Genomic DNA, 12,243 nt, shown 5'->3' with positions numbered 1-12,243 from the left:
CTGAGAACAGTCAACCTGTGAGTAAGGCCCATTTGTTATGAATGCTGCTGCCATTTTAAAATGACAGCAATAGGTTTAAGTTGAAGTGGTTAATTTTCAGTTGCTGGTACACAGAATCTATACGCAGAATGTCATTTTCTCTCAGGGTGGATGAGTTTGGCAGGGGTAGCATATGTAATCATTACAGGAGACCATGCTCTTTGCTGATCAGAAGACTTTGGGCAGAGACGGACTTGAACATTGTTATATAAAGACTGAGCAGTAGTATCTTTTATATCAATGGCTATACTTATAGAAACCCAAACATATAAATCATGTACAGTGCTTCACCTGGAGGCCCACTGAAGATGTTACCTAGTAGGGTCATGAAACGTCTGGAAATGAACCTTCCAGCTCAGTGAGCAAATCTACATCCAGAACCGCAACATGAGCTACAAATCTTCTCAAAACTCGCTAAGAAAATGGTGAGCTGAGATCACAATGCGACAAAGGTTAGTGTCACAAATACAAAATACCACAACTCTACATTCATCAAAATAATGGTCTGGTCCTCAAACATCAGGAGAGATCTTTCAAAATTCGGATGCAGAACCCACCTTCATGTCTGCATTCTCAAGTAGCTGTAGACCATATCCATGATTTCCCAGGATGTCATTCTCCAAGACAGTCCCTTCTCCCTTTGAGGTAACTCCATGGCTGCTGTTGTCATAGATACCATTCCCCCGAAGTTCAACTTTGCATCCTGCTTCTACAAGAACTCCACCTACACTATTGCAGGTGATGCTGTTGTTTGTGATGTGGGTGAATTGACTGCTCTGATAAACAGCAATCCCATTGTCATGGTTGGCATGGACTGCATTGGCTATTATGTTGAGCGTCTCACTGCTTTTTATGTAGAGTCCAGCAGCTGGTGAAAAGAAATCAGAGGGAAGAAAGTGGGATATCTTTATGCAAACCTTGAAATGGATATCAGTTGGCACATGAAACTGCAAGAGTGATGACTGTGCAGGCTGGAATAGCAAGCAATAATCCCCTCTATAACCAATAAAATTACATTATGGCTGAACTGCGATCTCATAATTCCAATTATGTCATTTTAGGGAAACCATTTTTACCACAAGGATTGCAGAAGTTCAAGGGGTAGATCACACTTTCATCGGACAACCAGAGTTAGACAATAAATGTGGTCTAGTCAGCACCCTGTCCCCAGAGGAATAAGAATAAACCTGTTCTGCTATTCTGTAAGACTATAGCTGACCTCCATTATTCATCTTTGATCCTTAACATTTGACAACCCTAACCAAAGGAATTTCATCAGTTTTAATTTCAAATGACACAATGTTTAGGACAGAAAGATGAATCAGATTTGCATTAGCCTTGTGTGCGCAGTGAGCATTGAGAACAAAAGCATGAAGAACATACTACTGGAGCAGGTTAACGTATGGAGAATATTACACAATCACTGCAGAATAATGCAGGGATACATTTGGCTTTTACAGCAGTCAGCTTGAGAGAGAAAAAAAACAATCTAGACAGCAATTCGTATTGCCAATCAAATAGGAGGTTTCCTATTACTACCATTCCCTAATCCCCAGCACTTTAAGCCTTGACAAAAACCACTAACTGCTGAGATGATCCTTTGAAAAATCTTTCAGAATTTCTATCATGCCAGTTGTAGAACTTTCCTTTAACTGTTGTTGTGAGGGTTGGTGGGGTGGAAGACAAACAGGATATTCTACCTCTGCCAGGAGTGGAAACAAAGGCAGCAATTCAACTCCAATTATACACCCACCCAAATACAAAGATGATTTGGAAATGGGGTGTACAATGGGCAAATCATCTGCCACCACCTGTTCTACACTGAAACTGAATTTTATTCTTCAAACTTTCACTTTTCACTTGCATGCAATTTTTCATTCTCTGTGCAATTATGTTTCCTACACCAGCTCGAAATTGTGAATAATCAAGGAAGTGGACTACTTCTGAAATTTTCCCATAGTGTTAACATATTACAGGGCTAATTGAAGTTATTAGAAATGATAGTTAAGAAAATATGCAATGGCGGAGAGGGTGGGGAATTTTGAACAATGGATATTATTGGTTTATTTATTTTAGTATTTCTGAAAAGTATCCCTCCCTCTCAGAACCCAAACAATAAGCCAGTGAACAATCTATTGTGATATAAGTGCTATTTGACAGCACTGTAGCCAATCCTATTTATTAATTTGCTGATGACCAGGAGTAGACTGCTAGGGCAAGGCACATTTAACACCCCACGTGAACAGGTCACACTGGGAAATGTTCCACATTTCTGGGAAGATGCCAGTGGTACTGAAATGTCGTGGCAAAGGTAATGGTTAATTTTGGAGCACACCAGCAGGCAAAAATTACCCCACAGTATGTTTTGCATGATATAGTGTCCCGAGCCTATTACTGAGCCCATCCTTCAATAAAACTGGACAGCAAATGGGAGATGTGTTAGCAGTTGTGTACGTGCTTCACCAAAGGCATTATCTTCATTTAAGGAAGAGAAAAAGCCAAAGAAAAACTGATATCTAATTCAGCATAACAACAAACAGAATTAACAGCACAGACTGGTCACTCAGCTCAAAAGGTCTCATGTTGCTATAACCTTTGGTTGCTTACTTACCACCGTTATGATTGATGTTGTTAAACTCAATCAACGCCACAGTGATTGGTTTGTGTGATGTGTATCGCTCTTCATCACTGTCAAAGTCATTTTCCCAGTTGATGATCTCCCCCTCGTCATTGAAATTTTCATCGCCTCCTTGATTATTGAGGTAGTCATTTACATCATCTTTACGACAGAAGACAGCCACTCCATAGATGTTGTTGCGGCTGATTTGGTTATTGGCAATGTGGGGGAGACTAGAGGACATGACCCACACACCACAACCCTTGTTACCTGCACAAATATTTACAAATTAAATTAATTTCTTCAATTGGGATTCAGATCTCAGAACATCCTAATTCAGAATTAATCTGTCCTATCAGATTTTTAGTCTTTTCTTTCCTGTCTTTTCCACAAACATTTAATCCACATGGGTGTACAGTTCCATCAGTAACCACACTCCTGGACAATGTCTAATAACTGATGTTCATGTGGGAGGTTGAACAGTGAATACTGCCACATTATTTGAGACTGATCCAACTTGCACGGATATAGCCTCATTTAGTGCAGAAAAGACCCTAAGGCCCAACATAACGACCACTAAAGGTGCGCTAACCCCAAATTTCCTGCACTTGTCTCATATCCTTCAATGTTATGATATTTAAATTGTTTATCCGCATTTTTTAAAAGGTTGTATGGTTTCCAACCTCCACTACCTTTCCAGGCATTCCAGATTCCCACCACCAACTGAGAGAAAATGTTTTTGCCACAAATCCCCTCTGAATCTCCTGCCCCTTACTCTAAAACTATGCTCTCGTGATTGAAATGGCCCTTACCAACGGCCTTTTGCTAATAGCAGTTACCCTGGTACTGTTTGGGAGTGGAATCGAAGATCATACTTGTCGCTGTGGCAACTTTAGGAGGTGCAGGTAAATAAACCTTCTCCCTCTCCTCTTTGTATAACCTTTAGGAGCATTTCCTCTATTCAGACAGACAAGGAGTAAGCCACTTAGCCCCTTGAGTCAGATTTGTGTCTAACTACATACCACCCATTGTACTACACTCCTTGATACCTTTGCCAAACCAAAATGATTTTAAATCTTGAGATTGAAAGACAAGAGCTCATCTTACATCTGTAGTCCTTTTTACACTTCTATCAACCTTAATGTGAACGATTTCCTCGTTTCAAGTCTGAAAGCATTGGCTCTAATTTTTTTTTAAGAAAACAAACAAACAAACAAAGTTCTTTAGTCCTAGTCTCCCCAACTAGAATTAGCTTCTCTCCACGTATCCTTCTGTTCCTCTTAATATCTTGAAAATGTCAATCAAACCACCCTTAAATTCCAGGAACTACAACTCAAGTTTGTGCCCTCTTCCTTGTAATATATTTCTTGGATTTCACATACAATTCTGGTTAATCTACACTGCACTATCACTATCCAATGTAACATTTTCACCTCTTGCCTTTGAAATCCTGGAGTGAAAACTGTATACTTTGGGATTTATGGCTTTTTAAGTACCTTGAGTCTTTTTTTTTGCTCCCCTCACAGCAGTTATCTTGCTAACATTTTTTTCTGTTGTTAATAGCAGTTTCAATGAGATGTCAGACATGCTAACCTCTTCCTCTCCTGGAGTTACTGAAGCAAAAATTATTTAGCATGTTTGCCATTTCTTTATTTTCATTAATGACATCAGCAATATCAATTTAAGGGGCCTACTGCCACTGGCCTCCTTCTTTCCCCAATAATAACTTAAATTAGGTGTGTATTGATTTCAATAACCTGCGCCAATTTCTCTGCATATTCCTTTTTGTAGTTCTTACAATGTGCTTTGGCAACCTTTCCCACTCTTGGTACTTCTCCCATTTGTTAGGATCTATGCTTTTTTTTTCCCCAATGCTTTTTAACTAGTCTATGGTGACTGTTAGCTCTTCAGATGTTAATGGTTGCCTTTTTAGCCAGTAAAACTCTTGCCTTTTGTGATTCTGTGTTGTATTTAGTTCCTTTTTGAGCCAATTTGCCTGGTTTACAGCTGGATTGACTATCTCATCCCACTCAAGTCAACCTCAACCTAAATCTAGAATCTTAATTGCCCCAAGTTTCTTCCTTTCAAATTCTACACAATGTCACAATATTATGATTCTGTTAAATATTCACATATCACTACATTATTAATTCAAATAGGGGCTGCTATGTACATTTTTGTAGTTTTCCCCTCAAGTGTATCTCAACTATTCCTTGTTATTGTAGGTTCTACATTTTCAACTCAGGTTGTAAGTTTGCTTGCTGAGCTGGTAGGTTTGTTCTCAAACGTTTTGTCACCATGCTAGGTAACATCATCAGTGAGCCTCCATCATTGAAGCTTCATTGGAGGCTCACTGATGATGTTACCTAGCATGGTGACAAAACATTTGAGAACAAACACCAGCTCAGCGAGCAAACTTACAACCTGAACCTCAACTGGAAGTGGAAATCTTCTCAAAATCACACTTTCAACGCACATTAAATAAAGTTTCTCCTGAATTCTATTCTGGATTTATTAGTTACTGTCGTACATTAAAGGTTTAAAGGCCTCAAACAAGTTCAGGCTGCTTGTTTCAGGAGAAAGAGAAATTATTCAATCTTTCCTGATAAAATTGAATTGTGTTCCTTCCTGATGAAGGGCTTTTGCCTGAAACATTGACTCTCCTGATCCTCGGATGCTGCCTGACCTGCTGTGCTTTTCCAGCACTACACTCTTGACTTTGATCTCCAGCATCGGCTGTCCTCACTTTCTCCTGAGTTATAAACGTGTCAATCTTATGACTTTTTTCGTACCTTCTCTATATCCTTCCAACAATATAGAACCCAGAACAAGGCATGATAAACACTAGATTTGGCACATTGTTATACGATAAAACAGATATATTAAGAATAGTAATTTTCAATGGAAAAGATTGATTGGGGGACCAAATTTCAATTTAACTGTAAATCATCAATAAAATTGCAAACAAATCTAATGCAAAAAAAAATCTACTGAAGTATCAGATTCCTTGATCAAAGTAAATTGGACACAAGTTGTCAAATATGATCAGATTTTATCCAGAATAATTATAAACTCCAAGTGTAAAAGGTTAATTTCCCACTCTGGCCTTGTCATGCCTGTGAAGGAGAATATTAACAGACCAGGCTCATTTGGCAACCATGCAAACTAAATCAGTGAGATTAACTACACAGTATTCGCATCACAGCTATGGAATTTTGCAGGGCAATTTTTTGTTTTCTTAAACCAATTGCAGTGGGACTGTTTATATGAAGTCACTGTGAATGAATGACCTGTTTCTCGAATGTTCAGCTGTCATGTACAGAAAAGCAGTGCAATGATCAAAAGAGGATACAATTAAGATCGAGAGAATTCATTAGCAAATTCCCATTCAGTTAGTAAATTTAAATAAGTCAAATAAGAAACTCAAGAAGCTGCTTTTAATGTTCACCAGATAAAAGAGAGTTAAGTAAACCTTAACATCTTCGGGCAACTTTCCAAACAGCCTTATGTCAGAATTATACAGCATGGTACAGACCCTTTGGTCGAACTAGTCCATACCGACCACATTCCCAAACTAAGTTAGTCCCACCTACCGGCTTTTGACCAATGGAATCGAAAAGCATGGCGCTGGAAAAAACACAGGAGGTGAGCGTGCATCCAAGGAGCAGGACAATCGACATTTTGGGCAACAGCCGTTCATCCTGCATTTGGCCTATATCCCTCCAAATCTTTCCTGTTCATGTACCTATCCAAATGTTTCTAAACATTGTAACTGTATTTGCATCCACCACTTCCTCTGGTAGTTCATTCCACACACTAACCACTGTGTAAAACGGTTGCCCCTCATGTCCTTTGTAAATCTTTCTCCTCTTATCTTAACAGTATGCCCAATGATTTTGAACTCCCCATCCTAGGGGAAAAGACCTTTGCTATTCACCTTATCTATGCCAGTCATGATGTTATAAACCTCTATAAAAGGTCACTTCTCAACATCATATGCTCTAGTGAAAGAAGTCCCAGTCTTTCCAGCCTCTCTCTATAACTCAGACCACATTCCAAGCAACATCCTGGTAAGCCTCTTCTGAACCCTATCCAATTTAATAATATTGGTTTTATTAGCAGGACAACCAGAACTGCATACAGTATTCCTGAAGAGGCCTCACCAACATCCTGTACAAGCTCAACATGTCTTCCCAAATCTTATACTCAAAAGGTCTGAGCAATAAAGGCAAGTGTGCAAAATGCCTTCTTAACCACCCTGTCTTCCTGTGATACCACTTCAAAAATATGTACCTGAAACCCGAGGACTCCGTTCTACAACATTAACAGGGCCCTACTATTAATTGAAGAAGTTCGGACATTGTTCGTTTTACCAAAATGCAATATCTTGCATTTATCCAAATTAAACTCCATCTGACACTTCTCAGCCCATTGGCCCAATTGATCAGTATTTCTTTGTAACCTTAGACAACCTTCTTCGCTGTCCACTATACCACCAATTTTGGTGTCATCTACAAACCTACTAACTATGTCTCCTAAATTCTCATCCAAATTATTAATATAAATGACAAACAGAAGTGGACTCAATACTGATCCCTGTGGAACACCACTGGTCACAGGATGTCATTGAATCTTAAAGCACAGAAACAAATAATTTGCCCATTGTATCAATGTGGAGTCATTGAAAGAGCTATTCATCTGTTCTTTGCCCATAGCCCTGTACTTATATTCCTTTAAAAATATAAATCCATTTCACGTTGAACCCTCCAAATCAGAACATCTAGCTGTTTCTTAAATGATCCAAGTATTTATACTTTCATTGCTCTAAGCCCATTTAAAAGTGCTGATAATTCTCTATACAAAAGAACTTCCTAACATCAGATTTGTCTTTTATTAGTTTGAATTTTAGGACCTATTTTCTGACTGATTATTTAATAACATTTCTCCAAATGACCTGCTCATGCAAAGTTCTACAAAGTCAACTCTCAAGCACCTCCGTTCCAGACTGAAAAGCCAAAATTTCGTTTCTCTGTATCCAACATCTTTAATACTAGGGTAGGGGCTGGCAGCCTATTGGCTCTTCTATACATTCCATCATAGATTGAATGCCTGTTTCATGTTTGATGACACGGTGCTCGAGATGCCATCTGACCAAGGAACTACCGACTTTCTTTTTAAAAACAGTTTTACAAATTGCTGCAGTTTAACGTCCTATTGGGCTTCATTGGTTGCAGCTTCAGACTGGAAGGGTATGCTGAACATTGTGTTCACCAAGACCCCTTGATGCCTTTGAACTAATTTACTTCAATACCATTCAGTCCTTCAGTGGGCCTGGAGCACCTTCTATAGTAAAATAACCAGAAACTATTCCATGATGGAGACGCCCCAGAAGAGGTTATAACAAATCAAAGCAAAGAGAATATTGCATTTTGTAAAATGACTATTTCAACATTTTGGTTTATTGGTGATGGATAATGAAAGTGTATACATTTTGGCATAGGTTGGCTGGCCCAATTAGCCAGTTTGTGTTGTAGAATTGACAGAATTCTAAGTTGACATCTAGAAATCCTTTCCAATATAAATGAAAAGCTTTGTCAAATCATTAATTGGACATTTTATTCATAATCAAACAAACTGCACTCAGGCTAGTATAGCAAAGAAGAAAAATCTACTTTTGACATTTCATAACACAAGGCACAGAAATTTACAAGATGAGCTGAAATGTAATCCACTGAACCCTTACCATAAATGGTATTTCCTTCTATTAAGCCTTTCCCTCGCTCGCCCACAACAACACCATCTGAATAACCGTAACAGATAAGATTCTTTCGCAGAACAGGATCTCCTCCTCGGCGAATGTCTGCACCTCCCCAATGATTCTCACGTATAATATTTTCTAAAATTGAAACAAGATGCATGTAATAGGACAGCAATAAAACTTTTTGAACTGAAAATCACTAAGTGTTGCAAAAGATTTTACTGTCCATCACCCAATAACTGAAGCAGTGGGATTTTTGGTGGAACTAGCAGTGTTTAGCCATTTCCACCCATTTCCCTGGGTAGGGCTTCGAGCTTGATAGAATTTACTGGTGCATCAAAGTATGATGGACATTAAACTCAGTAAGAAATGAAAAAGTGTTCAATTGTATGGCTACCAGTACAATACTGAAGTGTACCATTTCCAAGACTCATGAATGTTTCAGTAACTCTATCATTTTCTTTTTGCCCAACATTTCTCTCCTTTTCTAATAGCATAGACCAATACTTATACCTGCTTCTTTCAGTTGTTCTAATTAATTCTTATTTGTGCATGTAAACAGTGAATGTCACCAGTAATAAGTCAGCACGAGAAGCATCAGAACAGAGCCCAATCTCACCCTGGCAACAGGGAATAGTTATAGATGATCTCCACCATCTGACCCCCACCCAATTATTTTATCTTTTCCAGGAACAGAATTGCTTCAAACTCCAATTGTTTGATCAAACCAAGAACACAGCTAAAAATTGTGTACTGCATGTGGACAAAGTTTGGAGAAGTGATATTTAACCTGATGGATGCAGTTTTTTTTGAGAAGTTGGGAACATTTGAGTGGAACCAAAAGGTACACCTTGTTCAAATACAGTAGGTAAATCATACATTGCGGAGGTTATACAAACAAGATACAATAAAAAATACACTCTCCATCAGTTTCTTAAAAGAAAGTGTGTGCTGGAGTCTTGGATAAAATATAGAACAGCAAGTATAGATTCATCAAATATTTAACTTATATTAAAATATCCAGTATTTTTCATGGCGTGAAGCTACAAACTGACCTAATATTTGGCCCCTTCCATTTTCATTCACTGCAACACCTGCGGCAAGTCCTTGGTAGATGTGATTCCCACTGTGAAGAGACACATTATCAACTGGTAATGCATTGCTCCAGGAAAAATTACTGTCTTGATTGAGGGTGGTTAAAGAGGGGACAATCAGACCACACAAGCACAGTTACTGCTGGCACATCCCAGGACTCCAACCTTAACACCTACCATATTCTCCTTTAGATGTTTCTCCTCTTTCACATTCATACCAATGACACACAGCACTCTTAGAGAGTGAAGAAAGATTCTGTGTAAATTTAAGATCTTTCAGGAGGTCAACATGCCACTCAGTGAAGTACTCTTGATGTGTGATCAGTTTTGGAATGGAGGAAATGTTGGCACCCAATTTGTGCTAAAAAGTGCAAAGAGCAATTAAATAAGTGACCAATCTGTTTTTAGGTGGTATTGATGGAGATGCAGAAATTAACCAGGGATACCGGAGACACAAGACAGGACCAGGCTTAACGACTCCTCCGAAAGACAGCACAGCATGTAACACTCCCTCAATACCACAATAAAGCGTCAGTTTGCATTCTTTGCTCAAATCTCTGAAATAGGACTTGAGCAAACCATCTTCTGATTCAAAAGGCAGGAATGCCATCACTGAGTTAAACCCCAGTACCATCAGCCAAAAGCTTTGGCTATGGTAAGTTTGGGTCTAAACCATCTACTTGAAGTACCATGAAGATGTTAATTGCCTAATCACCAACACCTTTATAACCTAAAGGTCAGGCTAAAACTGACAAACACAGTGTATCTGTTTAATGGTGAATTTTTAAAATCAGAACTAGTCATTTATAATGGATTTTTGAAAATAAATGCATTGGGCCAAATTCTCTGAGGAGTGGCAATTAAACATAGAGTGCTTGTAAATGTGAGGTTAGGGTGGGAGTTGGGTGGGGCACCAGCAAGGTAGGGTGCCAGGGCACAAGGCAGTAAGGAACCAATGAAAACAATGGAGAGTTTAGAGCAGGTCAGGGAGGGTGGGGAAGGATTGGGGCTGCTGGCAAGGTGGGGTGTTGGATCCATAAGCAAGGTAAATGGGATATTGGTCAGAAAGGGAGGTGCTCATCTGGATCAGCGGAAGTGTTAGGTTCTTTTTCTTGAGATTCTTACACACTTGATACAACTGCAATACGCCAACAACTTACATTAACAGCCAAAATTTATGAAGCAAGTACAAGCTTTGGAGGACCACTTAACACTTTTTGCAATGCTTGCGAAGAGTGTCAAGAGAAGCTCTCTGAACAAAGGAACAGTTCTTCCTTTATCCAAGATCTTTACATCTTGTGAGTAATGTCCACAAGACAAACCCCAGCCACTCCCCCCACACATAAAACACAATGCAGTGACCAGATTATCTCCAGAAACAATGTAATGTAAATCATCCCTTAATGGCAAAATCTGGTATAAATTGTTTTTCTTAAACTACAGGAAGTGGTCAGAATTTTAACTGCAATGTTCTTATTGGTTCTGAATTGGAGATGACAATGTAATTTTTTTTACATTGAACCTGCAAGACAGAGAAACATACCATCCTATCCTTCTGACATCCAATTTCTTGAAGGTCAACAGAACAAATTAACCCCTTAACGTCTCAGGAGTACAGAGATATTTGCCTGGATTGGGCAAAGGGGTCACAGGTTCAGAGTGGGGGTAATAAATCTGGTTTCCGGGGAACATCTGCTCTGGGAGTTGAGGGGCAGTGTTGCGTCTGAGATCTGAGGAGTGTAAGGGCTCTAAGAGAAGTGCAAATGAAGGTTTGAGAGGGAAGTTGTAGCTCAGTTTAGACGTTACTCAGGGGTTAGACTAGGTATTTAATAAACTAACATATACTGAATAAGTATTTACGGAGTTTAAACTGAACCCTTCAAACTAAATGGATACTTTGAGTCTGCTACAATGGGGCATTCCACAGGGTGCCAATGGAGAATTCTAATCTACATTCCAAAAACAAGTATCTGTCTACTGACAAAGTCTTTTCCCTAGGCTAGGGGAGTCCAGAACTAGTGGGCATAGGTTTAGGGTGAGAGGGGAAAGATATAAAAGGGACCTAAGGAGCAACCTTTTCATGCAGAGGATGGTACATGTATGGAATGAGCTGCCAGAGGAAGTGGTGGAGGCTGGTACAATTACAACATTTAAAAGGCATCTGGATGGATATACGAATATGAAGGGCTGAGAGATATGGGCCAAGTGTTGGCAAATGGGACAAGAGTACGTTAGCTTATCTGGTCAGCACGGATGAGTTCAACCACAGGGTCTCTTTCCACACTGTACACCTCTATGACTCTATTGGAAAATCCTGGCTAGAGTGTCTAAGTTAGACTTAGAAATTCGATACTATATTTTCAAAAAATAAAATCAATGCTTTGAAACCCAGCTCAGTTGAATGGCTGATATCAAGGCTCCTAGACTTTCTGAATGTATAATGTACCTTTTTCCACTGTTACTTTTTAATCAAGTAGTGATTACATTTAACTATTCACGATATACACTCAGAGGTAATGTTGCTGTTTTCCAAATTCAGCAATTACTCTTTAAAAAACATTGTGTATTGCCTAGTTACACCTCAGGTGGTAAGCATCAAAATACAAATGTATTTAAAAAGACTGCAGGTCATGCAAATATCTTTGTTGCTCAGTCAGGCATTACACAAAACCCCAGGGAGTCACTGCTGTGCCTGCGAGATTAGAACCAAAAATGACAGAAGCTGCAAGTGAGAC

At 39.1% G+C, this 12,243-nt stretch overlaps 1 protein-coding gene across 5 annotated transcripts in view; it reads right to left on the bottom strand.

The window, feature by feature from the left end:
- Window positions 1–12,243, bottom strand: part of fbxo10 (F-box protein 10) — a 52,065-nt gene that overhangs the window by 11,632 nt on the left and 28,190 nt on the right. For all 5 annotated transcript variants that reach the window (XM_072589530.1, XM_072589511.1, XM_072589495.1 and 2 more), the window contains 4 exons: window positions 9,470–9,540; window positions 8,400–8,552; window positions 2,651–2,926; window positions 597–907 (listed from right to left, as the gene is read on the bottom strand). In XM_072589530.1, coding sequence (XP_072445631.1) covers window positions 597–907; window positions 2,651–2,926; window positions 8,400–8,552; window positions 9,470–9,540 — 811 coding nt within the window. The remainder of the gene's footprint in view (window positions 1–596; window positions 908–2,650; window positions 2,927–8,399; window positions 8,553–9,469; window positions 9,541–12,243) is intronic.

This window comes from Chiloscyllium punctatum, chromosome 2 (genome assembly GCF_047496795.1).
Source record: "Chiloscyllium punctatum isolate Juve2018m chromosome 2, sChiPun1.3, whole genome shotgun sequence".
NCBI lineage: Eukaryota > Metazoa > Chordata > Chondrichthyes > Orectolobiformes > Hemiscylliidae > Chiloscyllium > Chiloscyllium punctatum.
This window is presented reverse-complemented; position numbering and strand designations above follow the sequence as displayed.